The sequence below is a fragment of the Neofelis nebulosa genome, chromosome 6, assembly GCF_028018385.1.
Source record: "Neofelis nebulosa isolate mNeoNeb1 chromosome 6, mNeoNeb1.pri, whole genome shotgun sequence".
In the NCBI taxonomy this organism is placed as follows: domain Eukaryota; kingdom Metazoa; phylum Chordata; class Mammalia; order Carnivora; family Felidae; genus Neofelis; species Neofelis nebulosa.
The window spans coordinates 69,934,022-69,961,962 of record NC_080787.1 but is presented as its reverse complement, the minus strand read 5'-3'; the positions used below and the strand labels follow the sequence as shown (position 1 = coordinate 69,961,962).

The following is a 27,941-nucleotide window of genomic DNA, read 5'->3' as shown; positions in this document are numbered from 1 at the left end:
AAACATTAAAAAATTGTTTTAAAGTAAAGATGACAAATGCTACAGTATAGATAATATGGATAAACCCTTGAGGACATTGTCTTAACTGAAATAAGCCAGTCACGAAATGACAAATACTGTATCATTCCACTTACATGAGTTACCTAAAGGAGCCAGATTCATAGAGACAGAAAGTAGAAGGGTGGTTGCATGGCTAGGGAGAGGGCAGGAATCAGGAGTTATTGTTTAATGGGAAGAGTTTCAATTTTATAAGATGAAGAGTTGGGGAAATGGATGGTGGTGATGATTGCACAACAATGTTAATGTGTTTAATGTCACTGCATTGTACACCTAAAAATAGTTAGGATGGTTTTTAAAAAAATCAATCAAAGCACTCTAAACCCAGGGGGTTCCTGGGGCGCCTGGGTGGCGCAGTCGGTTAAGCGTCCGACTTCAGCCAGGTCACGATCTCGCGGTCCGTGAGTTTGAGCCCCGCGTCGGGCTCTGGGCTGATGGCTCGGAGCCTGGAGCCTGTTTCCGATTCTGTGTCTCCCTCTCTCTCTGCCCCTCCCCCGTTCATGCTCTGTCTCTCTCTGTCCCAAAAATAAATAAAAAACGTTGAAAAAAAAATAAAAAAAAAAAATTAACCCAGGGGGTTCCTGTCTAATATTTATTTATGAAAAGCGCTTGGCTTTAGAAAAATAGATATTTGAAAGCCTGTATGGAGAACTCTGGAATCGCAATGGCCAAAGCAGCATGGATAATTTAAAATGTAAGTGTCATTTTTTAAAAATGTTAATTTATTTATTTTAGAAAGAGAGAAAGACAGAGAAAACAAGTGGAGGAGGGACAGAGAGAGAGGGAGACACAGAATCAGAAGCAGCATCCAGTCCTGAGCTGTTAGTGCACAGCCTGAAGTGAGGCTTGAACTCATGAACCATGAGATCCTGACCTGAACAGAAGTCAGAGGCTTAACCAACTCAGCCACCTAGGCACCCCTAAGTGCCATTAAAAAGAAAGAAAGAGAGAAAGAAAGAAAGAAAGAAAGAAAGAAAGAAAGAAAGAAAGAAAGAAAGAAAGAAAGTCTATTTATTGAGAGAGAAATAGCAGAGAAGGGGCAAAGAGAGAGGGAGAGAATTCCAAGGAGGCTCAGAGCCCACTGCAGGGCTGGATCTCACAAACTCTGAGATCATGATCTGAGTGGAATACTGTATCCATCAAGACTCAGACGCTTAACGGACTGTGCCATCCAGGCGCAAGTGCCAATTTTTGATGGGATTTGAGAACCAATGGGTAAAATTCACGGATAAGAACTACACAATCTAAGACTGTGAGCTTTCAAAAAGTCAAATAAAATGAAATATTTATTCCAATTGCAGTTCTCAGTTCATTCCCACCTTGTAAAAGTTGAACATTTCCTATTTCTCGTTACTAAAAAAGAACCCTCACTTAAACTTACATTTAAAAAGTTTCTCACTCGGGGCGCCTAGGTGGCTCAGCCGGTTAAACGGCTGACTTTGGCTCAGGTCATGATATCACCGTTTGTGAATTCAGATCCCTCCCCTTCTCTCTGCCCCTCCCCTGCTGGTTCTCCATCTCTCTCAAAAATAAATTTTAAAAATTTTATTAATAAAAAAATAAGAAAAATAAAAAGTTTCTCTGCCAACTTCAATGTGCAAGAAGGTCTGTAGTTCTCCAAAATCCTTTGAGGCAGGAAGCGAGCAAATCCGTCAAACTTTGTTTCAAAGCTCCGGAAAGTGTTTTCTGCTTCCCTCCGCTTTAGCGTGCTTTCCCGCCCAGCCACATCGCTTGTACTGCCGGGTGAGAAAGTTAGCATCTTTCGCACCACCGTGGGCGGGGCGTAGCTCCAGGGAACTCCCAGCGTTCACCCAGGGTGCGTGCTCCCCTCCCTGTTTCCTGCGTTCCCGCCAGATTTTTAAGTTTCATTTCTCGCTCTGACTGCTGGCTTCTCCTCCCTCGGCCTTTTCGCGAAGCCGAGTCTCCCGGCTTTCGGGGAGCAGAGAGCGCCAGCCATGGATCACCGGGGCGGAAAGGCCACGAGGACAGCTTCAAAGGCCGCGACCGCTACCTCCAAGATTTCGGCTCAGGGAATGAAGGGTCTCTGGGAGGAACCTAGCGAATCTCCGTCCGCCCCTGGGGCTACCCGACCCAACTCACGGAAGTGCGGCGCCGTCGGGGCAGCGGGATCGCTGCAGAGGAGGAGCATCCCCGGCTCCCCGGAGAGACCCCAGGTACGCGCGCGGGGTGCCCGCGCCAAAAAGGCGCTTCTGGACGCTGAGGACGCGGTGGAGGGGCAGGCGGTTCCGGCGGCGAAGCTGGAGCCTCCGGCGGCGGGGCCGCCCCTTTCCAGGGTTAGTTCTCGCCGCAGGGGCAGCGCGCGCGCCACTGGGGAGCAGAGACCCCCGCCAGAGCCCACGGAGGTTCCCAGCCCTGGCCCTCTAGTTTCAGCTTCGGGGGCGGCGCCCGGCGGCTGGAATCCCCGGGCGGTGCTAGACAAATTGAGGCTGAGACGCCAGGAAATCTCATTGGCGGCTGAGACTGTGAACAAGGTTGTGGACCACCTGCTGCGGGGCTTGAAGAGCTGTGATTCCGAATTCAAAGACGTCGGGCTGCTGCGCACCGGAAGCTACTACGAGCATGTGAAGGTGAGCAGCCCAGCGCCTCCCCTCCGGTTCCCGTGGCTAGCTGGGCCCATTTTTCCTCGTCCCTCTCCCCAGCCTGTCGGATAGTCCCAACTCCCACGTTCCCTCACTTCCCTTCGAAAGTAACTCAGACTCTTGTTCTCTTGTGGCCTGTGACATAGTTGTACCCCAAAAGGGGAACACTTGCTCGTTTCTCCATCTATACATCCCACGAATATACAGCTAGCTTGGTTGCCAGCTCTTGTCAAGACCCCGCTGTTGGGGGAATTCAAATATATGGATTCATTCATGCAAGCAGCTTGAGTTTCTGTAACAGTGCTATACTTGGTGTTCCCTAGTCAAATTCTGAGTTGGATAATTAGGAGTGGTCTGTGAAAAATTCCACAAAATCAGTATATCTGAGAACATTTTTCCTATGGGAAAAACTGCATAGGAAAAACATCTTCCAGCTGCTCCCAGCTCCCTCTCTCCCCAATTTCTTATACAGATGTCATGGGAAGCTCACAGTGAGTGATGCTCCTTATTTTTTATTTATTTATTTTTTTAAACGCTCTTTCAGTTATTAGAGTGTAAGCAGGGGAGGGGCAGAGAGAGAGGGAGACGCTGAATCCGAAGCAGCCTTCATGAAGGCTCTGAGCTGTCAGCACAGAGCCCGATGCGGAGCTCAAACTCACAAACTGTGAGATCATGACCTGAGCTGAAGTCCGAGGCTTAACCGACTGAGCCACCCAGGCACCCCGTTGAGTGATGTTCTTTAAAAATTAAGAGAAAATCTATAGATACTAAAAAAGCGTACTCCCTAAGTACACATCCAATGTGATTGTTTTTAAGTATGTATTCCACATCCCATTTGTGTGTGGCTGAATTATCTTCATTCCAGTATGAATTGAAGATTTAGGAACAGGTTCCTGACTGGAGTTTGTTTCCTGACCGGTGACAGATTTCTAGTTGTGTTTTGGCTTAAGCTGTCAGATTTTTCAGGGCTGGACCGTGCACCTCTGTTAGATCTGTATAAGATCTTAGGAGTAGCATGAACAGAAACAGAGGCTGAGAATATTTCCTTATTAGGTAATTGTAATTTATTTTAGAGTTACGTATTGGCTTTATTCAGTTAACTGCTCTCCAGAAGTAGATGATTATTAAACTCTAGATTTAGGATTTAGGATTATAAACTCTTAAGATAGCAAGCCAAATATTATGCATCTTTGTGTCTCTAAGCCTTAACACATAGCAAGCATTCAAGCAAATGAATAATGAATGTGCTCAAGAAGAAAAGATGGATGGTCTCTCTTAACACCTCTGCCTTCTCAGGGTAGCAGATTCAGATTTCATTCCCATGATAAGCATTTAACCTGATAGCTTTCAGTGAAATTAAACCTTTCATATATTTTTTGTTTTGACTGCCACCTAGATTTTAAACTCCATTGTCACAGAACGTTTTACATAAATTGTATCTTAAACAGCTGTTCATTTCATTGGTGTGGACTCAGTGATGTTTTTGTTTATTGTCAGAAAGACAGTGTATGTATCAGTCTTTGAATCTTAAACTCTTTTAGCACTGAAGACTTTATAATTCCATCTAAAAGTTTTTTGAAAGCCAAGTGAGCAAAACTTTCATTAGATTGTCTTAAGTATGATTCTTCGAGAGAGAGAGAGAGAGAGCGCGCGAACGTGTGTGCGCAAGAGAGAGAGAGCAGGGAGAAACAGAATCCCAAGCAGGCTCTGCACGGTCAGCCTGGAGCTGGTCTCAGGGCTTGAACTCCAGAACCGTGAGGTCATCACCTGAGCCAAAATCAAGAGTCAGTCGCTTAACGGGCTGAGCCACCCAGGTGGCCCATTAAGTGTAATTCTTATTGTATAAGTATCCATCTGTTCAATTATATGGATGGGATAATAAGACTTAAAAAGAGTGATTATTTTTAGAGAACGTGCACACATGGGGGAGGAGCAGAGAGAGAGGGAGACAGGATCTGAAGCAAGCTATGTATGCATTGATACCAGAGAGCCTGATGTGGAGCTCGAACCCATGAATTGTGAGAACATGACCTGAGCTGCAGTTGGATGTTTGACTGAACCACCCAGGCAAAATAAGATGTTTAAAGAACAGTTTCCAATCAGGGGTGTCTGGCTGGCTCAGTCGGTTAAGCGTCCAACTTCGGCTCAGGTCATGATCTCGCGGTTCGTGAGTTCAAGCCCCGCGTTGGGCTCTGTGCTGACAGCTCAGAGCCTGGAGCCTGTTTCAGATTCTGTGTCTCCCTCTCTCTCTCTGACCCTCCCCCGTTCATGCTCTGTCTCTCTCTGTCTCAAAAATAAATAAACGTTAAAAAAATTTTTTTTTTTTTAAAGAACAGTTTCCAATCAGAGCCAGTCTCCTTTTTTTTTTTTTTAAGTAAGCACTATAACCCCATGGGGCTTAAACTCAGGACCCTGAGATCAAGAGTCCAACACCCAACCAACTGAGCCACCCAGGTGCCCCAATTTTTTTTTTTTTAAGTTTTATTTAAGTAATCCCTACACCCAGCATGGGGCTTGAAGTTATAACCTCAGATCAAGAGTCATATGCTCTTATGACTGAGCCAGCCAGGTGCCCTGTCTTTTTATTTATTTTTATTTTTTTATTAAAAAAATTTTTTAAATTCTTTTTGATGTTTATTTTTTAGAGAGAGAGAGAGCGCGCGAGCACAAGTGGGGAGGGGCAGAGAGAGAGGGGGACATAGAATCCAAAGCAGGCTCCAGGCTCTGAGTTGTCAGCACAGAGCCTGATGTGGGGCTCGAACCCACAAACTGTGAGATCATGACCTGAGCCGAAGTCGGCCGCTTAACCGACTGAGCCACCCACGTGCCCTGCCCCTCCTTTTTAAAATCATGCACTGATGGAAGAAATGGAATGAAGTTTGTTTTATCTAAAACATGTATTGATTTTTAAAAACTGATTAATATATATATATATATATATATATATATATATATATATATATTCATTGTAGAGTTGATTCAGTGCCTGGCTCTAGCAGTTAATCCTCTAGCAGGCTCCCATGGCTAGTCCCACCTACATACCACTTTTCTCAGCCTTTTCCATATTTACCCCTCTTCCATGTTGATGTCCTTGGGAAATTAGGAAAAGGATAAAGAAGAGCAATATTATTCATGTTTATTTTATTCACTGTTATCATTTTGGTATATTTTCTTCTGTTATGCATACACTTGGATTTCAAAATTGGATTCCAAACTCTTTCTAATTGTTAAAAGGATAGATACAAAATATACCTCTCAGTAATTTATTTACTTGGTTCCATATTGACACATTTTTATTCATATATTTTACTGTAATATTGTCAAGTTCTAGATGAAATTTGGAAGATTTCTTGTAGAAATTCTCTAATTGCCATTCTATAATATTTTCTTTGCCTCTTTGCATTTTACTAATCATATAGTTTGGGCTGAGTGAAAGGTTATATAGAAATCAAGTAATTGTAGTGGTTTTAGCCAGTGGTACATTAACCAGTAAAGAAAGAAACTTCAACCACATGCAACAACATGAATGAATCTTACAAACATAATGTTGAACAAGAAAAGAGGAAATAAAGGAATACATAGAGCCCATGTAACAAAGCAGGAAAAAGAAAAGATGCTTAAGATCAGAAAAGGAGTAATAAAACCTACTTATGCAGATGACTTTATTGAATTTTTGTACAAACTATTAGAAATACTGTTGATCCTTGAACGACACAGGGGCTAGGGGCACCAATCCTTCCCCACGCATGCAGTTAAAAATCTGCATATAACTTTTGAGTCCCCAAAAACTTAACTACTAAGAGTCTACTGTGAACTGGAAACCTTTTTGATGAACAGTATGAATAATACATACTTCGTATGTTACACGTATTATATACTGTATTTTACAATAAAGTAAGGAAAGAAATGTTAAGAAAGTCAGGAGGAAGACACAATTCATTTACAATACTGTACTATTTTTAAAAAAAGCAACAAAAACATGTATAAGTGGACCTACCCAGTTCAAATCTGTGTTACTCAACTGTTATCAGTGAATTTATCAGGGTTACTGGATACAAAGTCAGTAAACAGAAATCAAAGTACTTCAGTATTCTAACAACAACAAAAGTGCAAATGAAATGTAAAAATACCATTTAAATAGCATCAAGAACATCAAATATTTTAGGAATAACTTGCTAAAGATGATAAAAATTTCAAAACATTGCTGAGTAAATTTGAAAACGGACTAAATAAATGCAAATCTATATCATGTTCAGTTTTCCTCAAGTTGATCTGCATAGATTCAATGCAGTTCAGTCAAAATCCCATCAATTTTTTTGTTTAAATTGACAAGCTAATTATACAATTTATGTGGAAATGCAAAGGACCTAGAATAGCCAAGACAGTTCTAAAGGAGAAAATGTTGGAGGATTTCCCTACCAAGGAGCAAGACTTACTATAAAACTACCCTAATTAAGCAGTTATTATTGTGCAATGATAGATAAATAGGCCAGTTGAGTAGAAAGTCCAGAAACAGACCTGCATATATAATTCAATTCAATACAAAATATATGCAGTAGTGTAATTCAATGGGAGAAAGGATGACTTTTTTCAGTAATCAGTATTGGGTCAATTGCATATACTTGACACCCATCTACTATACATGATACACAAAAATTAATTCAAGATGTATAATAGGGCACCCGGGTGGCTCAGTCAGTTAAGCATCCTACTTTGGCTCAGGTCATGATCTCACTGTTTGTGAGTTCGAGCCCTGCATTGGGCTCTGTGCTGACAGCTCAGAGCCTGCAGCCTGCGTCAGATTCTGTGTTTCCTTTGTCTACCCCTCCGCTGCTCATTCTCTCTGTATCTCTCTCTCTCTCTCTCTCTCTCAAAAATGAAGAAACATTAAAAAACAATTTTAAAGATATATAATAAACCTAAAGATGAAAGGCAAAACAACAAAGTTTCTAGAAAAAACATTGAAGAATGTCTTCATAATAATAGGATGTACAAATATTTCTTAAACAGATACTCTCTGTACAAAAACAGATACTTAAACATATACTCTCAATATGTACATATGACAAAGGACTAGTACAAATCAGTAAGAAAAAGATAGACAAACCAATTTAAAATTGAGCAAAAGACTTGAATAGATGCTTTAGTATATAATCCAAATAGCAACAAACACAAAAGATGTTCAACACCATTAATCATCAGGAAAATGTAAATTAAAACCATGGTGTGATTCTACTACACATGTATCCACTAGAATGGCTAAAATTTTTAGACTTGACAATTCCATCTTGGAGAAGATGTGGAGCAACTGAAACTCCCTTACCTTGATAAAGGGAGGATACATTGGTACAACCCTTTTATTTATTTATTTATTTATTTATTTTTATTTTTTTTTTAAATTTTTTTAACGTTTATTTATTTTTGAGACAGAGAGAGACAGAGCATGAACAGGTGAGGAGCAGAGAGAGAGGGAGACACAGAATCTGAAACAGGCTCCAGGCTCTGAGCCGTCAGCACAGAGCCCGACGCGGGGCTCGAACTCACGGACCGCGAGATCATGACCTGGGCTGAAGTCGGCCACTTAACTGACTGAGCCACCCAGGCGCCCCAGTACAACCCTTTTAGAAAATTGACACTTTCTCCTAAAGTTAAAGACATGCTTATCCTGTGGTCCAGCAGTTCTGCTAGGCATATACACAATAGAAATGAGTGCTCATGTTCACCAAAAGGCATATATAAGAATGCTCAGAACAGCTTTGTAATAGTTAAAAACTGGAAATGACCCAAATACTCACAACAGAATAAGTAAGTGTATTGTGATAAATTGCATTAGTTCAATGGAATGTTTCATAAGATGAAAAAGAACAAACTACCAATACATGTAACAAGTAAATCTCATAAACATGTTAAGTGAAAGAAGTCACATGTAATAGAGTACATTTTATATGATTCAGTTTATATGGTGTTTCCAAACAGGTGAACCTCATCTATGTTGTTAGAATAGTAGCTACTCTTGGTGGAGGGTTTCTGAGAGTGAATGGAAATAAGAGAACCTTCTGTGCTCTGTGGATGAGAACAGGGTAGTGCCCACAAAGTTCACAGTTCCTTTTGGGATTCAGCCATTTTTCTTGAATAAAGCCTCCCTGGATTGTTGCAAGCCTTTGGTTAATTTACAGACCTGAAAAATTGAATTGACCTTTTCTGCCCATGTTCTTGTTGCTTTTATGGAAGAGTGGATTTTCAGAGGCTCTTAATTCATTCCCACTGATGTCACTTCCAAGTGTTTGACCCTCATATTATACCCTAGTCAGCTTAGGCTGCCATAACAAAAATACTTTAAACTGAGTGGCTTAAACAACACAAATTTCTTAGAGTTCTAGAGGCTGGAAGTCTAAGATCAGAGTGCTAGCATGGTTAGGTTTTGGTGGGGACTCTTCCTGGCTTACAGACAGCCACCTTCTCCCTGGGTCCTCATTCTGTTCCTTATGTGTGGGCAGTGAGAAAGGGATCTCCCTCCTTCTCCTCCTCTTCCTCCTCCTCTGAAGGCCACCAATCCTATTAGATTAGAACCCTACCCTCATAATCTCATTTAACCTTAATTAACTCCTAAAAGCCCTGTCTCCAAGTACAGTCACATTTGGGGCTAGAGCTTCAATATATTAATTTTGGGAGGACACAATTTGGTATACGGCACAGTACATCTCAATTTGGACTAGCCACGTTTCACATGGTCACTAGACATATAGGTACCTTCTTGAACAGTACAGTTCAATAGCTGTACTTGAAGCATGCTCCTGACTAATGAAAGATTTGTGGCTTTTTAAATTTTATTTATTTATTTTTTAAATGTGTATTTATTTGGGGAGAGAGAGAGAATACGCACATGTGTGCACATGGGAGGGGCAGAGAGAAAGGGAGAGAGAGAGTATCCCAAGCAGGCTCTGAGCTGTTAGTAAAGAGCCCAACATGGGGCTCAATCCCACAAACCATGAGATCATGACCTGAGATGAAATCAAGAGCCTGACGCTTAACCAACTGAGCCACCCAGTATCCCCCTGTGGCTTTTTAAATATTTTATTTTATTTTATTTTATTTTATTTTATTTTATTTTATTTTAGAGAGAGAACATGAGTCAGGGAGAGGGGCAGAGGGAGAAAGAGAATCTTAACGTGGGGCTCAATCCCATGACCCTGGGATCATGACCTGAGCTGAAATCAACAGTCAGATGCTCAGCCAACTGAGCCACCCACATGTCCCTTTGTGGCATTTTTAATATAAGAAAAATGATCATTTATTATAATTGCTGATTCATTTATTATTGTGAGGATGAAAAAGATTCTTTGATGCTCCTAAAATGCTGTGGTTAAAGACACTATGAGTTGGAACTAACACTCACTTGGGTGACCAGAAACTATAACGAGAAGGCCTTTGCTCAACTAGCCAGCACATGGCTACACACATTTTTTTAGACCACTGTGACAAGAGGGTGGCTGGAGTGTGTGTCTTGTCACATAAAAAATAGCACTTAAAGGCTTTTAATTTTATTAATCTGTAAATTCAGAAAAAAACTGGTACAGATTTTTAAAGCTTGCATGATATCATTTAAAATTATTCTAAATTATAAAAATAATGCATACTCTTGGTTTTATTTTTTTACTTTTTAAAAATTTTTTCTTAACGTTCATTTATTTTTGAGACAGAGAGAGACAGAGCATGAACAGGGGAGGGGCAGAGAGAGAGGGAGACACAGTATCTGAAACAGGCTCCAGGCTCTGAGCTGTCAGCACAGAGCCCGACGCAGGGCTCAAACTCACAGACCTGAGCCCAAACTCACAGATCATGACCTGAGCCGAAGTCGTACACTTAACCCACCGAGCCACCCAGGCACCCCGCATACTTTTGGTTTTAAAAAAAGGGTATGGAACCTACCAACCAAAGCAACAATGCTCTCTTCGCTCCACCAGTCCCACTCCCAGAGGGTATAAATATTAGGGATCTTGCTTTTCAGAGTGGGGGTTTTAAGCAGAAATTTCAAGAAAAAAATTGTGTTGCTTGGAAAATATTCACAAGTGAGTATTTTTTACTATTTCTTAGATTTCTGCTCCTAATGAATTTGATATTATGTTCAAACTGGAGGTCTCCAGAATTCAGCTAGAAGAGTATCGCAACAGTGGTGCATATTACTTTGTGAAGTTCAAAAGAAATCCTAAAGGAAATCCTCTGAGTCCGTTTTTAGAAGGGGAAATATTATCAGCTTCTAAGATGCTGTTGAAGTTTAGGAAAATCATTAAGAAAGAAATTGAAAACATTGAAGGTAAGAATTTTGACTTTTGATTCTTTTTTGAAAACTTTATTTATTTATTTTGAGAGGGGGAGAGAAAGAGACAGAGAGGATGCTCATGTGTGTGCTCAGGGGAGGGACAGAGAGAAAGAGAGAGAATCCCAGGCTTCAAGTTGTCAGTATGGAGCCTGACTCAGGGCTTGATCTCAAGAACTGTGAGATCATGACCTGAGCTGAAACCAAGAGTTGGACGCTCAACTGACTGAGCCACCCAGGTGCTCCTTGGCTTTTGATTCTTAAACGTCTAATTATATCTACTAATTGCCAATGTACACTCCTCTCATGATCTTTTTTTTCTCCCCACATCAGAGAGGTAAAGTGCCTACTTCATAACCGGTCTTGAGTGAGACACATGTCTGTCACACAGCAGCTTGGATGCCCAGTCATCACACTAATGAACTACAAAAGGATCCTTTCCTGATCTTTCTTAACCTCCTTGTTGACCACTTCTTCTTAGAAACAACTCTTTGCTCTTGATTTTAGTTACTACATTTTCTTGGCGTTCTTCCTAAAGGTTGATTTGTTCAGTTTGGTTTTCATTGGATATTCGCTGAATGGCTGCCTGTGCCACTGGTTACATGTGATTGCATGAAATCCCCTCTTGAAGCTTGTAAACACAAATTACATTAAGTGCTCTGAAGGGAATGAACTGGGAGAAGTAGTAGCAACTGGGATGGAGTAAGACCCCAAGGCTGAAGAGAGCTTGGCAAGTTAAAGGAACAAAAAGAGGCCTATGTGGACAAGGGGAAGAGTGACATGAAATGCAGTTGAAGAGGTGGCCAGGGACCATAATGCAAGGACTTGTAGATCCTGGAAATGAATTCAGATTGATACCATGTTCATTGAAGTTTTAATTAAGGAGTGATGATTTGCTTTGTATTTTTAAAAGTTTACTCTGACTTCTCTGGAGAAGATATTATAAAAAGGCAAATAAAAAAAAGGAAAGAAAAAGGAAGACATTGAAGTAATTCAGGTGAAAGATAGTGGTGGCTTCGATGGAGGTGGGAATGGAGAGAAGCAGACACATCCAAGCTGTAGCAATGCTTACTTCTGGATTAAGTGTAGGGGGTTCAAGAGGATTGAATTAAAGAAGGCCTCCAGGTTTCTGATTGAGCACCTGTGTGAATTGATTGTGCCCTTTTCTAATGGGAAGGACTGAGGAGGAATGTATTTTAGGGTATGGATTAGGAGTTTTTGGCTTTGGAGATTTTAAGTTAGAGATTCCTGTGATACGTTGAAGTGAGTGTATCAAGTATGTAATTGGATATGGGTTTGAAGTTCAGAGGATATGTTTGGGCTATATGTAAACACATAAATGGCATTGGCAGTGGATGAGACCACATAGGCAGAGAGCATTGATTAATTTATTCATGAATCAGTATTCATTGATCATCGAATGTGCCAGATGTTCTAGGTGTTTGGGATATAGTAATGAACAAATAAATGAAGATCCTCACCCTTCTGTACCTTAGTTATGTAGGGACAGACATATAATTCATAACAAATGGAAAACATAATTATCTTCACTACTAGAAAGTAGTAAGTCCTGTGGTGAAAAGTGTTGGCAATAGGATGGGGGAGGGGGAGTTGCAGTGTTAAGCAGAGTGGCAAGAAGAGGATCCCATTAGAGGTTGAGAAGAGAAGGAGCAAAAGGAGACTAAGTGCAGAATGAGTGGTCAGTGTGTAGAGTGCTACTGACATTCGGAAAACCACTGGATTTAGTCTTCAGTTTTGTGGGAGTTGGTAACTTGGACTTAGCAGTTTCACTGGGGTGTGTGTAGGCATATCTTTACAAAGTTTCAGCTGTAAAGGACATAGAAAGGTGAGTAAGCATGGGGAAGAGGTAGGTTGGGGTCAAGAGAGGCATATTTTAGAATGAGAGATACTGGAATCCTTTGTATAAAGACAGGAATGATCCAGTAGGGAGGGGGCACCCACTGATGGAGGAGAGAGGGAACAGTTGAAAAAAACAAGGTGGTTAAGAAGGTAAGAAAGAAGGAATCCAGACACCATGTGCAGGGGTAGCCTTTGAAAGGGGGGTGTACGCTTCCTCAGTAGTAATAGGAGGGTAGAAGGATATAATGGGTAAAATGTGGGTAGTTTTACAGATTTAGTGATAGCAAAATGAGGGCATTCTCCAGGATTTTCTCCTTGGTCCTCTTTCTTCTCTCTCATTATGGTCCCTTCCAGAAGTCTTATCTGGGAGTAGTCTCTAACTATTGCTTGTATACCTCCCAATCCCAAAGCCAGTATCTCTCATCTAGAGATACTGAATTTCTGACCACCAAAGCCACCGGCCCAGTAGCCATCTCCTGTTGGGTGTTCTCCAAACACCTAGAGCTCTTTGTGTCTAAAATGAAATACATCTCAGCCCAATCTTTCTTCCTTTTGATTATTCCATATTGAAGAATCAAATCGACATCATTCATTTCTCAGGCCAAAATCCTGGGATGGCATTCTGGACTTCTACCTTCTTCCTTACAGATTTAGTCCATCTACTAGTTCTGTTGATTTGAACCTCTTTAATTCCTCTCACTTCTGCTACTTGTGTCTTTAAAAAAAATAATACAATCTCTATATACTGTTGATTTTTGAACAACAGGACAGTTAGGGGCACCACCCCACATAGTCGAAAATCTGTGTGTAATACACATATATAATCTATGTATAACTTAACAAAAAATACACATAATGATCTCCTATGTATAATCTGTGTATAATACACATATAATTATGTATAACTTAACAAAAAATACACATAATGATCTGTGTATAAGTTAACAAAATTTATCTACCAAGAGCTTACTGTTGATTGGAAGCCCTACTAATAACATAAACAGTTGATTAGCACACATTTTGTATATGTATCATATACTATGTTCTTACAGTAAAGTAAGCGAGAGAAAAGAAAATGTTAAAGAAAATCAAAGGGGATTGCTGCATCTAAATAAAAAAGTTTCTGCATGGTAAAGGAAACAATCAACAGAACTAAAAGGCAACCTACAGAATGGGAGAAGATAGTTACAAATGACATATCTGAGAAAGAGTTAGTATCCAAAATGTATAAAGTAATAATCCAATTAAAAAATGGGCAGAAGACATGAACAGACATTTCTCCTAAGAAGACATGCAGATGGCCAACAGACACATGAAAAGATGCTTATTATCACTTACCATCAGGGACATGCAAATCAAAACTACAATGAGGTATCACTTCACCTATCAGAATGGCTAAAATCAAAAACACAAGAAACAACGGTTGTTGGCGAGGATGTGGAGAAAAAGGAACTCTTGTGTACTGTTGATGGGAATGCAAACTGATGCAGCCACTCTGGAATAGTAGAGAGGTTCCTCAAAAAGTTAAAAATAGAACTACCATATACTCCAGCAATTGCAATACTGGGTATTTACTCAATACACAAACACTAATTCAAAGGGATACATGCGCCCCTATGTTTATAGCAACATTATTTATATTAGCCAAGATATGGAAGCAGCCCAAGTGTCCATTGATTGATGAATGGATAAAGAAGATGTAAAAAAAAAAAAAAAAAAGATGTATTATATATACACAATGGAATATTATTCAGCCATAAAAAATGAAATCTTGCCATTTGCGATGACATGATGGAGCTACAGAGTATTATGCTGAGTGAAATAAGTCAGTCAGAGAAAGACAAATACAATATGATTTCACTCATGTGTAATTTAAGAAATAAAACAAAGGAGCAGAGTGACACAACACAGAGTACTAATCACTATACAATCATGGCCAAGGAGCAAAGTGACAAAAAGAGAAAGGCAGACCAAGAAACAGACTTTTTTTTCTGTTTTAAAAATATTTATTTATTGAGAGAGAGAGCACGCACATGAGGGAGAAAGAAAGGGAGAAAGAATCCCAAGGAGGCTCCACACTCAGGATAGAGCAGGATGCGGGGCTTAATCCCATGACTATGAGATCATGACCTGAGCCAAAATCAAGAGTTGAATGCCTAACGGACTGAGCCACCCAGGCGCCCCGCAAGAAACAGACTCTTAACTATACAGAACAAATTAACAGTTACCAGAAGGGAGGTGGGTGGGGGAATGGGTTAAATAGGTGATGGGGTTAAGGAGTGCACTTCTTGTGATGAGCACTGGATGTGGTAAGGAAGTGTTGAATCACTATATTGTATATATGAAACTAATATTAGACTGTATGTTAACTAACTGGAATTTAAAAACTTAAAGAAAAAAAGAAAATCATAAGGAAGAAAAAATACATTTGCAGTGCTATACTGTATTTACTAAAAAAAAATGCATAGAAGTGGACCTGCACAGTTCAGACCTGTGTTGTTCAAAAGTCGACTGTATTTAAGGTGTACAACATGATGTTTTAATACACATATACATGGTGAAATGATTTCAGCAGTCATGCCAATTAACTTATCTTCTCACATAGTTGCCTTTTCTCTGTGTGATGAGAGTACCTGAAATCTACTTTCTTAGCTCATTTCTAGTAAACAGTGTAGTAAGTAGTGTTAACGATGGTCATCATGATGTACTTTAGATCTCTGTACATATTTGCCCTACATAACTGTAACTCTGTACCCTTTGATTAACATCTCCCCATTTCCCCCCACTCTCTAACTCCTGGTAACCCCCTGGTAACCACCATCCTACCCTCTGCTTCTATGTATTCTACTTTTTTAGATTCCACATATAAGTGAGGTCATACAGTATTTGCCTTTCTGTGTCTGGCTTATTTGACCTTGTGTAATGCCCTCCAAGTTCATCCATGTTGTCACAAATGGCAAGATATTCTTTGCTAAGGCTGAATGATACTCCATGGTATGTATGTACCACAATTTCTATATCCATTCATCCATCCATGGATACCTAAGTTGTTCCATGTCTTGGCTGTTGTGAATAATGCTGTAGTAACATGGATCACTCCCTGTGTCTTCATGCCTACTGCTTCTGTGATGCTGCAGGCATACAACTTCTGTGTTGGACTGTTGCTGTGGTCTTCTCGATTGCCTGTCTCCTCCCTGCCATTCATCTGGTCTCTTCTCTAGGCTTCCCTCCAAAATGCCATCCATAAATTTAAGTGAAAAGTTAATCACAGCACTCCCAAAGCCCACAGTCTTCATGGGCTCCTCATCATTTATACCAGACAGAATCTTGACAATGCTTCCCCATGGTAGGTATTGATAAATATTGGTGAAATGAGGAAAACACTTTGCTTTGTGGGGTCAGTTTCGCTTTAGAACTAATTTGCACCTTACACTTAGCACTTTATAGATCTCCAATTACAGATATATTATCTTCCCTATATTTTCGAAGAAAATTGGATTGATAAATGTTATCTTCCCTTTTATGTGTTTAAACAGATGTCGTTGTCCAGAGGAAGAAGAGAGGGAGTCCTGCTGTAACACTTCTTATTAGAAAACCTAAAGAAATATCTGTGGATATAACCCTGGCTTTGGAGTTAAACACCAGCTGGCCTGCTAGCACCAAGAATGGCCTGCCCGTCAAGGACTGGCTTGGAACAAAAGTTAGAAGCAGTCTAAGACAGCAGCCATTTTACCTGGTCCCCAAGCATGCAAAGGAAGGAAATGGTTTTCAAGGTATCTTGAATATGAAGGTTAACTTAAAAACATATAAAAGAGTTGTCTGTGTTTTTTTTTTCTTTTTTTCTTTTTTTTTTTTTTTTACGTAAGCTCTATGCCCAGTTCATGGGGCTTGAACTTCCTATCCCATGATCAAGAGTCACATGCTCTAATGACTGAGCCAGCCAGGCGACCCAAGGGCTGTTAATGTTATATACTAGGGCAGTGTAACTGGTGCGGTTGGCATTTCAAGAGCCATAAGGCTAAATAGACTACAAGGTGAGAGTATGGTGAGAAAGGGAATTGAAAAGGGCATAGTTGTAGTAGTAATATCAAATATTTGGTTTTAAAATATCATCTCACCCACATTTCAAGTTTATTTTTAGTTTGTTTTCAATAGAGAAAGGCAGTACTGGCCTTGGAGTCAGACTGCCCTGGATCTGAATCTGAATCCTGAGGCTTCTTCTCTTACTAGGTGTGTGATCTTGGGCTAGTTAACCAAGTCTCTCAAAGCTACTTGAAAGTTTATGGGGCACCTGGGTGGCTCAGTCAGTTGAGCGTCCAACTTCGGCTTAGGTCATGATCTTGCAGTTCGTGAGTTTGAGCCCCGCATCGGGCTCTGTGCTGACAGCTCGGAGCCTGGAGCCCGCTTTGGATTCTGCGTCTCCCTCTCTCTCTGCCCCTTCCTTGCTCATGCTCTGTCTCTCAAAAAGGAATAAATGTTAAAAAAAAAAATGTAAAAAAAAAAGCTACTTGAAAATTTCTGGGAAGAGAAAAAATGAGACACTTTATGTAAAATCACAGTTCATGGGACACCTGGGTGGCTCAGTCGGTTGAGCGTCCGACCTTGGCTCAGGTCATGATCTCATGGTTCTTTTTGTGAGTTCAGGCTCCACATGGGCTTGCTTCACTAAAGTCAGAGCTTGCTTTGGATCCTCTATCCCCCTTTCTCTACCCCTCCCCCTGTTTATTTATTTAATAAATAAATATTAAAAAATAAAATCCCTAGTTCAGCACAAGGCAGTTATATATTATTAATTTATCAGAGTCTAGACTCTCATTCCCAGCCATACTTCTTTTCTTCTGTCTTCTTCCCCTTCCACTGCTCCTCATGCAGCTAGCAGACCTTTGCATCCTCAGCTACAGTTGGTCTTCTCACCTGTGTACTCTGGCCTCACGGGTAAGAACAGGTTTTCAGATGGTGCTCTTGGGTAACATTCAGGTTCTGAGTTAGTCTACAGCTAAAACATTCAAGGCTGAGTTAGTCTACCTAAAATCAGGTTAGCTGATTATTTTATTTTTGTCTTATAAATTAAGAACTTTTGGTACCTAGTGCACCTGGATTCCAGGGATATGGAAAAGATCATGAAACGTATGAACCACGTTACAAATTAGTATTCTGAACAAATCTTGGAATTCATTGATCATGCTTAGTTTGATGGCTTATGTTTTGTGGACTCATGATAACTTTTTATATTGCGCATATATAGGAGTCGTTTTCTGCAAGAAAGGTTGTTTTGTAAGAGGATATTACATATATCATTATTCATAATTTTGTGAAAGGAACATAGCTTTCTGTAAAGAGGGGTTCCACCCCTGGATAATTTCTAGAATAGCTGCCCAAGAAACCCTCACTGTATGTGATACAGAAATCTTAACAGGACCCATACCACCCTCTTAGTGGTCTGCTACCGACTGCTGTGGGCAAGACTGGGAGACAAATCAAATTAGGGATGAGAGAGTCCTTCAGTGGTCCTGTGGGTAGTTCGTCACATCCTTGCATTGAGATGAAAGTGGATGCTTGTGATGGTTGCTCAGCTGACCTTTGCTCTCCATTACCCTTGGCTGTTTTCCTCCTATCATTGCAGATTATCTGTGTTCAGGCAAGTATGCCCCTCAACCCCCATCTCTATCTGAAAGACTGAACAGAGGGGCATGTTAGCAGTGAAAATATTCATGCTAGATTGCAGACATGTATATCACCTATTTTAGTTTTTCTCTTTCCAAACATTTTACTTTAAATGTTCTGGTCTTATAAGCTATATTTTTAAAAATATGATTTGTTTGGTTTTTACTTACAAATTTTTAAGAATTTTAAAAATCTTTCCACCTGTTTCAAAATAATACCAGCATTGTTATCAAGAGTATAATTGAAAAAAAAAACACTTTAAGATTTTTTGTAGTTCTTTTGTTCTTAAGATAAAAGGACAGTCAAAATACCAAGCTTAAATCCACTTGAAAGAATTTCTCCAGGTGGTTAAGCTACCCAACTCAAAATAGTTAGGTTTGTTTGTTTCATTATGGTTTTAAATTTTACATGCTAGATTTTCAATTTTGATTCAATTTTGTCTCATAAATGTATAAGGCATTCACATGGTTCCAAAGTCAAAGCTACAGAAAAAGGAATTTCTAGAGGACCACAGCTTCCATTCATGTTTGCTCTACACTGTTCTCTCCTTCCCTGACTGGAAACCCTCTTTATTGTTTTTAGTTTTGTCGTGTAAGTAAATATATACTTTTATCTTTTTTTTTTTTTAAGCATTTATGTATTTTTTGAGAAACAGAGTATGAGCGGTAGAAGGGCAGAAAGAGAGGGAGTCACAGATTCGGAAGCAAGCTCCAGGCTCTGAGCATCAGCACAGAGCCCGATGCGGGGCTCGAACTCTTGAAACGCAAGATCATGACCTGAGCCGAAGTCGGATGCTTAACCAACTGAGCCATCCAGACACCCCATATACCTTTATCTTTTAAGATAAAAAGTACGCCTCCCTTTTTTCAGTTAGTGAGATATTTTGAAGATAGAGTTTTGGCTTTATATAAAGGTAGCACTCATTTCTTTTCTCAGTCTGTTTTTACAGCTGATCAAGGAGTAAATCCATATATAAATCTGCTGGACATTGCCAGATCACCCCCATAGGGACTGCACAATTTGCATTCCCACAGCCATGTATGAGAGTACCTATTTCACGCTAAGCCTTAGCAACCAAACTCCTTAAACTTTGGAATTTTCGCGAATAATTCAAAAAGTAAGAAGTGAAATCTCAATGTAGTTTCAAAAATAAACTTTTAACTTTCAAATAGTTTTAGATTTGCAGGAAAATTGAAAAGATAGTAGAGTTCCTATATACTCCATACCTGTTTCCTTATCTTTAACATCTTACATCAATATGCTACATTGTCATAATTAATGAACAAATATCGATTGTTAACTAAAGCCCATACTTAATTCTGATATTCTTAGTTTTTCCCTAATCTCCCTTTTCCTGTTCCAGGATCCTATGTAGGGTACCACATTACATTTAGTCATCATGTCATCTTAGGCTCCTCTTAACTGTAACAGTTTCTCAGTCTTTCCTTATTTTTGGTGCCCTTGATAGTTTTGAGGAGCACCAGTCAGGTCTTTTGTAGAATGTCCCTCATTGATAGGTGTCTGATGTCTTCTTGTGATTAAACTGGAGTTCTGGGTTTTGGGGGGAAGACAACAGAGGTAATGCCATTCTCATCATATCCTATCAAAGGCACATGCCACGAACATGACTTAGCATGGTTGTCGTTGAACCAGGCTGAGGTAAGCCATTTGTCAGGTTTCTCCACTGTTACTCTTTTTCCCCTTTTTCATACTGTTCTATTTGGAAGTCACTGTGCACAATTCACACGTAAGAATTGGGGAGTTGGGGTGCCTGGGTGGCTCAGTAAGTAAGCATCTGACTTCAGCTCAAATCATGATCTCATGGTTCGAGGGTTCAAGCCCTACATCAGGCTCTGCGCTGATAGTCTGACCCTGCTTTGGATTCTCTGTATCTCTCTCTGTCTGCCCCTCCCCCCGTCTTCCTCCCACCAAAAATAAATAAACATTAAAAAAAAGAATGGCGGAGTTATGCTCCACCTTTTTAGAGCACAGTATTTACATAAATTATTTGGAATTCTTCCTCATGGGAGATTTGTCTCCTTTTCTCCATTTATTTATTTGCTTAAGCAGTCATATTAGTAAGCACTCATGGGTATTTTTTTTTTTTTTTTATGTTGAGCTATAATCCAGTACCACTTAATTTTATTGTCTAAATTGTTTCAGCTTTTGCCTTTGAGAGCTCTTCCAGTTGATTGCTGTATCCCTTGACATACTACCCCATAGTTGGGGGTGGAGTTTGTTTTATTTCGTTTTTAGTACTAACTCACTTTCTGGTAACTACAAGAGGCTCCAGGCTCATCTTGTGTATTTCCTGCTTCAGTCCTAGAATCAGCCATTTCTCCAAGTATCCCTGGATCCTTTTATTGGGAAATGTACTAGAAACCAAGATCGGGGTGCTATGCATGCTCTGCTACCAGGGTGTCATCCCTCTCAGCTAAAAGAGCAAGGAAATATATATACATATAGTGACCCCAGTGTATACAGATATCTATAAACATTTCTATGTGTAACTGCCTGTATTTATATTATCAACTGGAATACAGAGCTTATGTACAGTTTCTATTGCCTTCAGTCTCAGAGACAACATTTCCAAAGTAACTTTCTTTGCTTCCACCCCCCTCCTTCAGGGAGGTTTTTTTGTTTCTACACCAGCCCCCTTCAAGGAGGTTGTTTCATACATTTGTAATATAGTTAGAGTCCCTTCTGCTGGTCTGCGTTATTTCCTGGACTTACTTGATCTCTTAAATGACTTTTTAAAGTTGTCATACTTCAAGGTTCACTGTGCTATAGAGTTGTTCTGATTTTGACAAATGCATTGTATCATGTATCTACCTTTACATAATAGCTTCACTGCCTTAAAGAGCCCCCCATGCCTCATTTATTCAACCCTCTGGCAACCACTGATCTGTTTACTATCTCTATAGATTTGCCTTTTCCAGAATGGTATAAGTGGATTTCATAAATGGATTTATACAGTAATGAGCACCCCTAGCCCAGTGCCTTTTCCATATATTTATTGTCTATATATTGTGTAGCTATTACTAAAGTCTTTATTCTGTCCAATTAAAACCTCTGTCCTTGTGCTATACCATAGTATCATACATAATGTAGCTTTAGAAATCTTGATATCTGGTAGAGCAAACTCTCCCACTTTGTCCTTCTTCAAGAGTATTTTAGATATTCTTGAGCCTTTGTGTTTTCATTAAAATTTTGGTATCCTCTTGTCAAGTTCCACAAAAACATTTTTTTTTTTTGGAATTTTGATTGAGGGTACATTGAATCTATAGATAAATTTGGGGAGACTTGATATATTTATAATAATGAGTCTTCCAATCCATGTACAGCGTGCACATCTCTATTTATTTAGATTTCCTCTAATACTTCTCAGTGAAGTTTTAGAATTTCCTTTTTTTTTTAATCTATTTATTTATTTATTTTTAAATTTACCTCCAAGTTAGTTAGAATAGTGCAACAATGATTTCAGGGGTAGATTCCTTGATGCCCCTTACCCCTCCCACAACCCCTCTAATAATCTTCTGTTTGTTCTCTGTATTTAAGAGTCTCTTATGTTTTGTCCCCCTCCCTGTTTTTATATTTCTGCTTCCCTTCCCTATGTTCAACTGTTTTGTCTCTTAAAGTCCTCATGATTGAAGTCCTATATTTCTCTTTCTCTGACTTACTAATTTCACTTAGTATAATACCCTCTAGTTCCATCCATGTAGTTGCAAATGGCAAGATTTCACTCTTTTTGATTGCTGAGTAATACTCATTGTGTGTATATATATATATATATATATATATATATATATACACACACACCCATCTTCTTTATCCATTCATCCATTGATGGACATTTGGGCTCTTTCCATACTTTGGCTATTGTTGATAGTGCTGCTATAAACATGGGGATGCATGTGCCCCTCCACAACAGCATACCAGTATCCCTTGGATAAATACCTAGTAGGGCAATTGCTAGGTCATAGGGTAGTTCTATTTTTAAGTTTTTGAGGAACCTCCATACTGTTTTCCAGAGTGGCTGCACCAGCTTGCGTTCCCACCAACAATGCAAAAGAGATCCTCTTTTCCACATCCTCGCCAACATCTGTTGTTGCCTGGGTTGTTAATGTTAGCCATTCTGACAGGTGTGAGGTGGTATCTCATTGTGGTTTTGATTTGTATTTCCCTGATGATGAGTGATGTTGAACATTTATTATGGGTCAGTTGGCCATCTGGATGTCTTCTTTGGAGAAGTGTCTATTCATGTCTTTTGCCCATTTCTTCATTGGATTATTTGTTTTTTGGGTGTTGAATTTGATAAGTTCTTTATAGATTTTGGATACTAACCCTTTATCTGACATGCCATTTGCAAATATCATCTCCCATTCTGTCGGTTGACTTTTAGTTTTGCTGATTGTTTCCTTCACTGTGCAGCAGCTTTATATTTTGATGAGGTCCCAATAGTTCATTTTTGCTTTTGTTTCCCTTGCCTCTGGAGACATGTTGAATAAGAAGTTGCTGTGGCCAAGGTCAAAGAGGTTTTTGCCTGCTTTCTCCTTGAGGATTTTAATGGCTTCCTGTCTTACATTTAGGTCTTTCATCCATTTTGAGTTTATTTTTGTGTGTGGTGTAAGAAAGTGGTCCAGGTTCCTTCTTTTGCATGTCGCTGTCCGGTTTTCCCAGCACCGGACAGTTGCTGAAAAGACTGTCTTTATTCCATTGGATATTCTTTCCTGCTTTGTCAAAGATTAGCTGGCCATACGTTTGTGGGTCCATTTCTGGGTTCTCTATTCTGTTCCATTGATCTCAGTGTTATTGTGCCAAAGTTTTAAAGTTTTCTATTTAAGTTTTGTATATATTTTATTAGATTTACTCATAGGAAGTTGTAACTTTTTATTATGAAAAGTTTGAAACCAATAGAAAAGTAGACTGAAGAACATACACGTACCTGTCACCCAGCTTCTTTTGTATTTTCTATGTATACAGTTTTATCATCTTTCAATAATAATAGCTTTATTTCTCCCTTTCCAGTGCTATGTCCCTGTTTTTCCTTCCCTCACTGTGCTTGTTAGGATAGCCAGTACAGAAATGAGGATAACCAACATCCTGTCTTCCTAATTTCAAAGGAAAAACCTCAACTTTTTGCCTTATATTATCATAGCTAGGTTTTTTAAAATCTACCTTTGCTGAGAGATGTTTTTTGTTTAAATTATATATATTAAATTTTATTAGCTGCATTTTCTGCTTCTATTGAGATGACCATATGTTTTTCCTTTATTCTGTTAATGAGACAGTATATTGATTAATTTTTAAATTACAAACCAATCATATATTTCTGGTATAAAAACAACTAGATAATAGGATAGTCAGGCGAATGTAAAAGAGATGGCCATGGTAAAACTCTAGAGGGGGGAGGCGGGGGGGAATCATTTTATTCTTATATAAACTCTCCCAAGGAGTAGAAAAAAAGGAAATGTTCCCTAGCTCATTTTACATGAATACCAAAACTTGCAAGGATGGTATAAAAAAATAAACAAAAATTTTGAATCAGTTGATTCAGATTATTTTTGAAACAAAATATTAAACTGAATTTAGCAATATATAAAAGGTAATACATTCATCTTATCATGCTAACTATATTATGCTCCTGATGCTCCCCTCCATTTTTCCTATTTCAACCCATTATTTGCTTCAGATCACTTGTTTTAATATGTAATTACATTATGTGTTCATTTCTTTTGGTCTGTCTCCCTTTAGAAATCTTCCAGAGTGATATTTTAATGAAATAATTTCAGTATTGTGTTGTTTATATATGGATGCTTTTGATAAAGTACTTTTTTTTTTTTTTTTTTTTGGAAATTAAGAAGAAACGTGGCGGCTATCTTTCTCTCACATTGAAAAGGACATTTTGAAAAGTCACGGACAATCTAAAACGTGCTGTGAAATTAATGGGATGAAGTGTTGCAGGTAACTTCATTATTTTGTTAAATGGCAAATTACCAATGGAATGTTTAATTCTTTGTTGATTTCATAGCTCCAGTCTGAAGATGATCATTGTTGAGTTGAGTCCTGGGGGCAGCGCATGGCTGGATCGACCCTGGAGTATTATCTAGAGTGTGAGCATGAAACCAGGGAAGCCAGATCCAAGGGACCAAGGAAATAGTGTTAGAAGGCAAGGCCAGGGAGCATAGTAAGTCCTGAACCTGGATCAGATAGTTGTATGAAGTAGGACAGAGTGAGAGGATATGAACACTCACCATGGCTAGCCACGACAATTGGATGTGTCTGAGTCGTCTGGTTGCTTTAAGGTAATGAGCATTAATGTCACATAATGGGAGGAGACTAAAAGATTACTCTTATTGGATACTGGTGCCTGCTTTGAGATGGTTTGTTCGTGGTGAAGGCCAGGGACTGATTAGCTCTGCTTGGAACAACACTAAGAAGTAATTATTTTTCTTGTTAACATATGCACTGTAAAGAGCTGAGATTGAAAAGAGTTTTTAAACTCATCATTCGAGTTTCTAAAGTTGTCTAGTAGAAGGGTCACAAAAGTTAAAATGTCAAAACAAGAATGCCCCACATGCAGGCACGGGAGATTAAGGCTTCATATGTAGGCTTTGAAACAGGCATTAAGAAAAATATATTTCCTGGGGCGCCTGGGTGGCTCAATTGATGAAGCATCTAACTTCAGCTCAGGTCATGATCTCACGGTTCGTGGGTTCAAGCCCCACATTGGTCTCTGTGCTGACAGCTTAGAGCCTGAAGTCTGCTTTGGATTCTATCTGTGTGTGTGTGTGTGTGTGTGTGTGTGTGTGCGCGCCCCTCCCCTGCTCTATCTCTCTCAAAAAAAAAAAAAAAAACCATAAAAAATTTTAAGTTAAAAAATGAAAAATATCTTTTTTATTTTTTAAGTTTAAAAAATTGTTTCAAGTTTATTTATTTTGAGAGAGAGAGTGGGGGAGTGGAACAGAGAGGGAGAGAGAGAATCCCAGGCAGGCATCACACCATCCACATGGAGCCCAACGTGGGGTTCAAACCCACAAATACAAGATCATGATCTGTGCCAAAATCACGAGTTGGGTGCTTAACCAACTGACCCACTTACCCAGGGACCCCCTCTCCTTTTAAAGTTTTATTTAAGTAATTTCTATACCCATGTGGGGCTTGAACTCATGATCCCAAGATTAAGAACTGTACCCTCCTCCCAGCTAGCCAGCCAGGCACCCCCCAAAAAATATATTTTTTTTTTAATTTTCTTTTTTTAGCATTTATTTATTTTTTGAGAGGCAGAGAGAGACAGTATGAATGGGGAAAGGACAGAGAGAGAGGGAGACACAGAATCCGAAGCAGGCTCCAGGTTCTGAGCTGTCAGCACAGAGCCTGACGTGGGGCTCGAACTCACAGTGAAATCATGACCTGAGCCGAACTCATACACTCAACAGACTGAGCCACCCAGGTGCCCCTATATTTCTAATAAGCCTAAATAGTTTTATAAACATTAAATTTTGTTAACTACGAAATAACTACGAAAATCATTTATTTATTTTATTATCTTTTTAAGTAGGCTATATGCCCAACATGAGGCTTGAACTCATGACCCTGAGATCAAGAGTCACATGTTCTACAGACTGAGCCAGTCATCTGCCCCCATTTTGTAAAAATTAAAATGAGATTTTTCTAGGTACTAAATGACTGGATGAAGAAATATCTGCCAGTTTCATATAGTTGAATCTATCCTGATAGAATAAAATATTTAAGCTAAAAATAAGAGGGGAGAATAAAATGTGTTTGAAACTTGAAAGCATATATTTGAAAACAGGTTCTAGAATGGCCCTATAATTACATATCTTTATTTTTAATTTTTTATATATTATAATGTCTGTATTGTTTATTGTATCTTTTTTTTTTTGTATCTTTTTTTTAATGTTTACGTATTTTAGAGAGCAAGCAGGGGAGGGGCAGAGAGAGAGGGAGAGGATCCAAAGCAGGCTCTGTGCTGACAGCAGAGAGCTTGACGTGGGGCTTGAACTCACAAACTGTGAGATCATGACTTGAGCAGAGTTGGACACTTAAACCAGCTGAGCCATCCACGCGCCCCTGTTTATTGTATCTTTGTATTTTTTTCCTGTTACATGCCTAAAGCTTTTTGTGGAATGAAGCAGGTTGTCAATAAATAAAAATAAGTGGTTTTCTTTTTTATTCAACAGGAAAGATTGTCTAAAACTAATGAAATATCTTTTAGAACAATTGAAAATAAAGTTTGAAAACCGAAAGGAACTGGATAAGTTCTCCTCTTACCATGTGAAAACTGCCTTCTTTCATGTATGTACCCAGGAGTCACAAGACAGTCACTGGCACACTAGAGACCTGGAGCTCTGTTTTGATAACTGTGTGGCATACTTTCTTCAGTGCCTCAAGATAGAACATCTTGAGCATTATTTTATTCCTGGATTCAATCTATTCTCTCGGGACCAAATTGACAAAATAAGTAAAGAATTTCTATCACAGGAAATTGAATATGAGAGAAACAATGGATTTCCAGTTTTTCATAAACTTTGAAATTATATTTTTAAAAAGAATCAAGAATTAGAGTGACTTTATAATATTGCAGTGTTTGAAATTTGTCACATTAATGATTAACTAAAATGAATGTAAATCATTTAACTCTTTTGTCTTAATGAACTATAATCAGTATAAACAGATTGATTATCCTAGGAAAGAGGTTAGTCAAGGAATAAAGAAGCAAAAGGAGTATTTACAATATAAAAGCTTTACTAGACTGGAATGAAAAGGACAAAATACTTATCACCTGAATTAAATTCATCAAGCACTTAGTAAACACCACTTCTCACCTAGCACAAATGTAGAAATTTGCAAGAGACGTTAGAAATGATCATTGCCTCCATAAAAATGGCAGACTTTGTTCAATGCTCAAACATATTTGGAAGCAATGTCTTGTCACATATGCCAGAATCAGTAAGAAGGAAATGAAAAGTCTACATCATCTCTACATGTCTCAGGAAATCCATGTCATAGCAAAATATAGAATAATGCACATGGATAAATATAAAACATACAACTTACTTTTATTATATTTAGTAACACTTTTATATATATTTCTGAAAAGACAATACATGCATATGGTACAACATTCAAAGAAACAGGTACTTCCATACCTGCTATTTCCAAATGTTACCCTTTCTCCTCTGTGCTCAGGCAGCATTCAACTCAGAAGCAGCTGCTGTTTGTTAACTTTTTCCCATTCATACATTTTGCACATTTTCTTATTGGCTATTTTACTGTTTTCTCATTTTTTGTAGTTCTTTATATTTTTTGGATGCTTACGCTTTGTTGGTTGTCTGTGTAACAAATAACTTCTCTCATTGTGTGGAGTGTCTTTACCATTTTTGGTGTTTTAGTAAACAAGGTTTTAAAATTTTAATGTA

General features: G+C 39.0%; 1 protein-coding gene and 1 non-coding gene across 4 annotated transcripts; one reads left to right on the top strand and one right to left on the bottom strand.

Moving 5' to 3' along the window:
• Positions 1–1,626: 1,626 nt before the first annotated feature.
• CGAS (cyclic GMP-AMP synthase) lies at positions 1,627–27,941 on the top strand. 3 transcript variants are annotated; one of them, XM_058734469.1, is made up of 5 exons: positions 1,627–2,645; positions 10,752–10,971; positions 16,371–16,607; positions 24,363–24,462; positions 26,703–27,941. In XM_058734469.1, the coding sequence occupies exons 1-5, from the start codon at positions 2,013–2,015 to the stop codon at positions 27,052–27,054; spliced, it is 1,542 nt and encodes a 513-aa protein (XP_058590452.1). In that variant the 5' UTR covers positions 1,627–2,012; the 3' UTR covers positions 27,055–27,941. The 3 variants fall into 3 exon arrangements, with proteins under 3 accessions (XP_058590452.1, XP_058590453.1, XP_058590451.1); XM_058734470.1 differs by having other exon boundaries at positions 1,629–2,645; positions 10,794–10,971; positions 24,360–24,462; XM_058734468.1 differs by having other exon boundaries at positions 1,631–2,645; positions 24,360–24,462.
• On the bottom strand, positions 11,302–11,409 carry LOC131515633 (small nucleolar RNA U13). The gene has a single exon (XR_009263685.1). It is a non-coding gene; the product is annotated as a small nucleolar RNA U13 (small nucleolar RNA).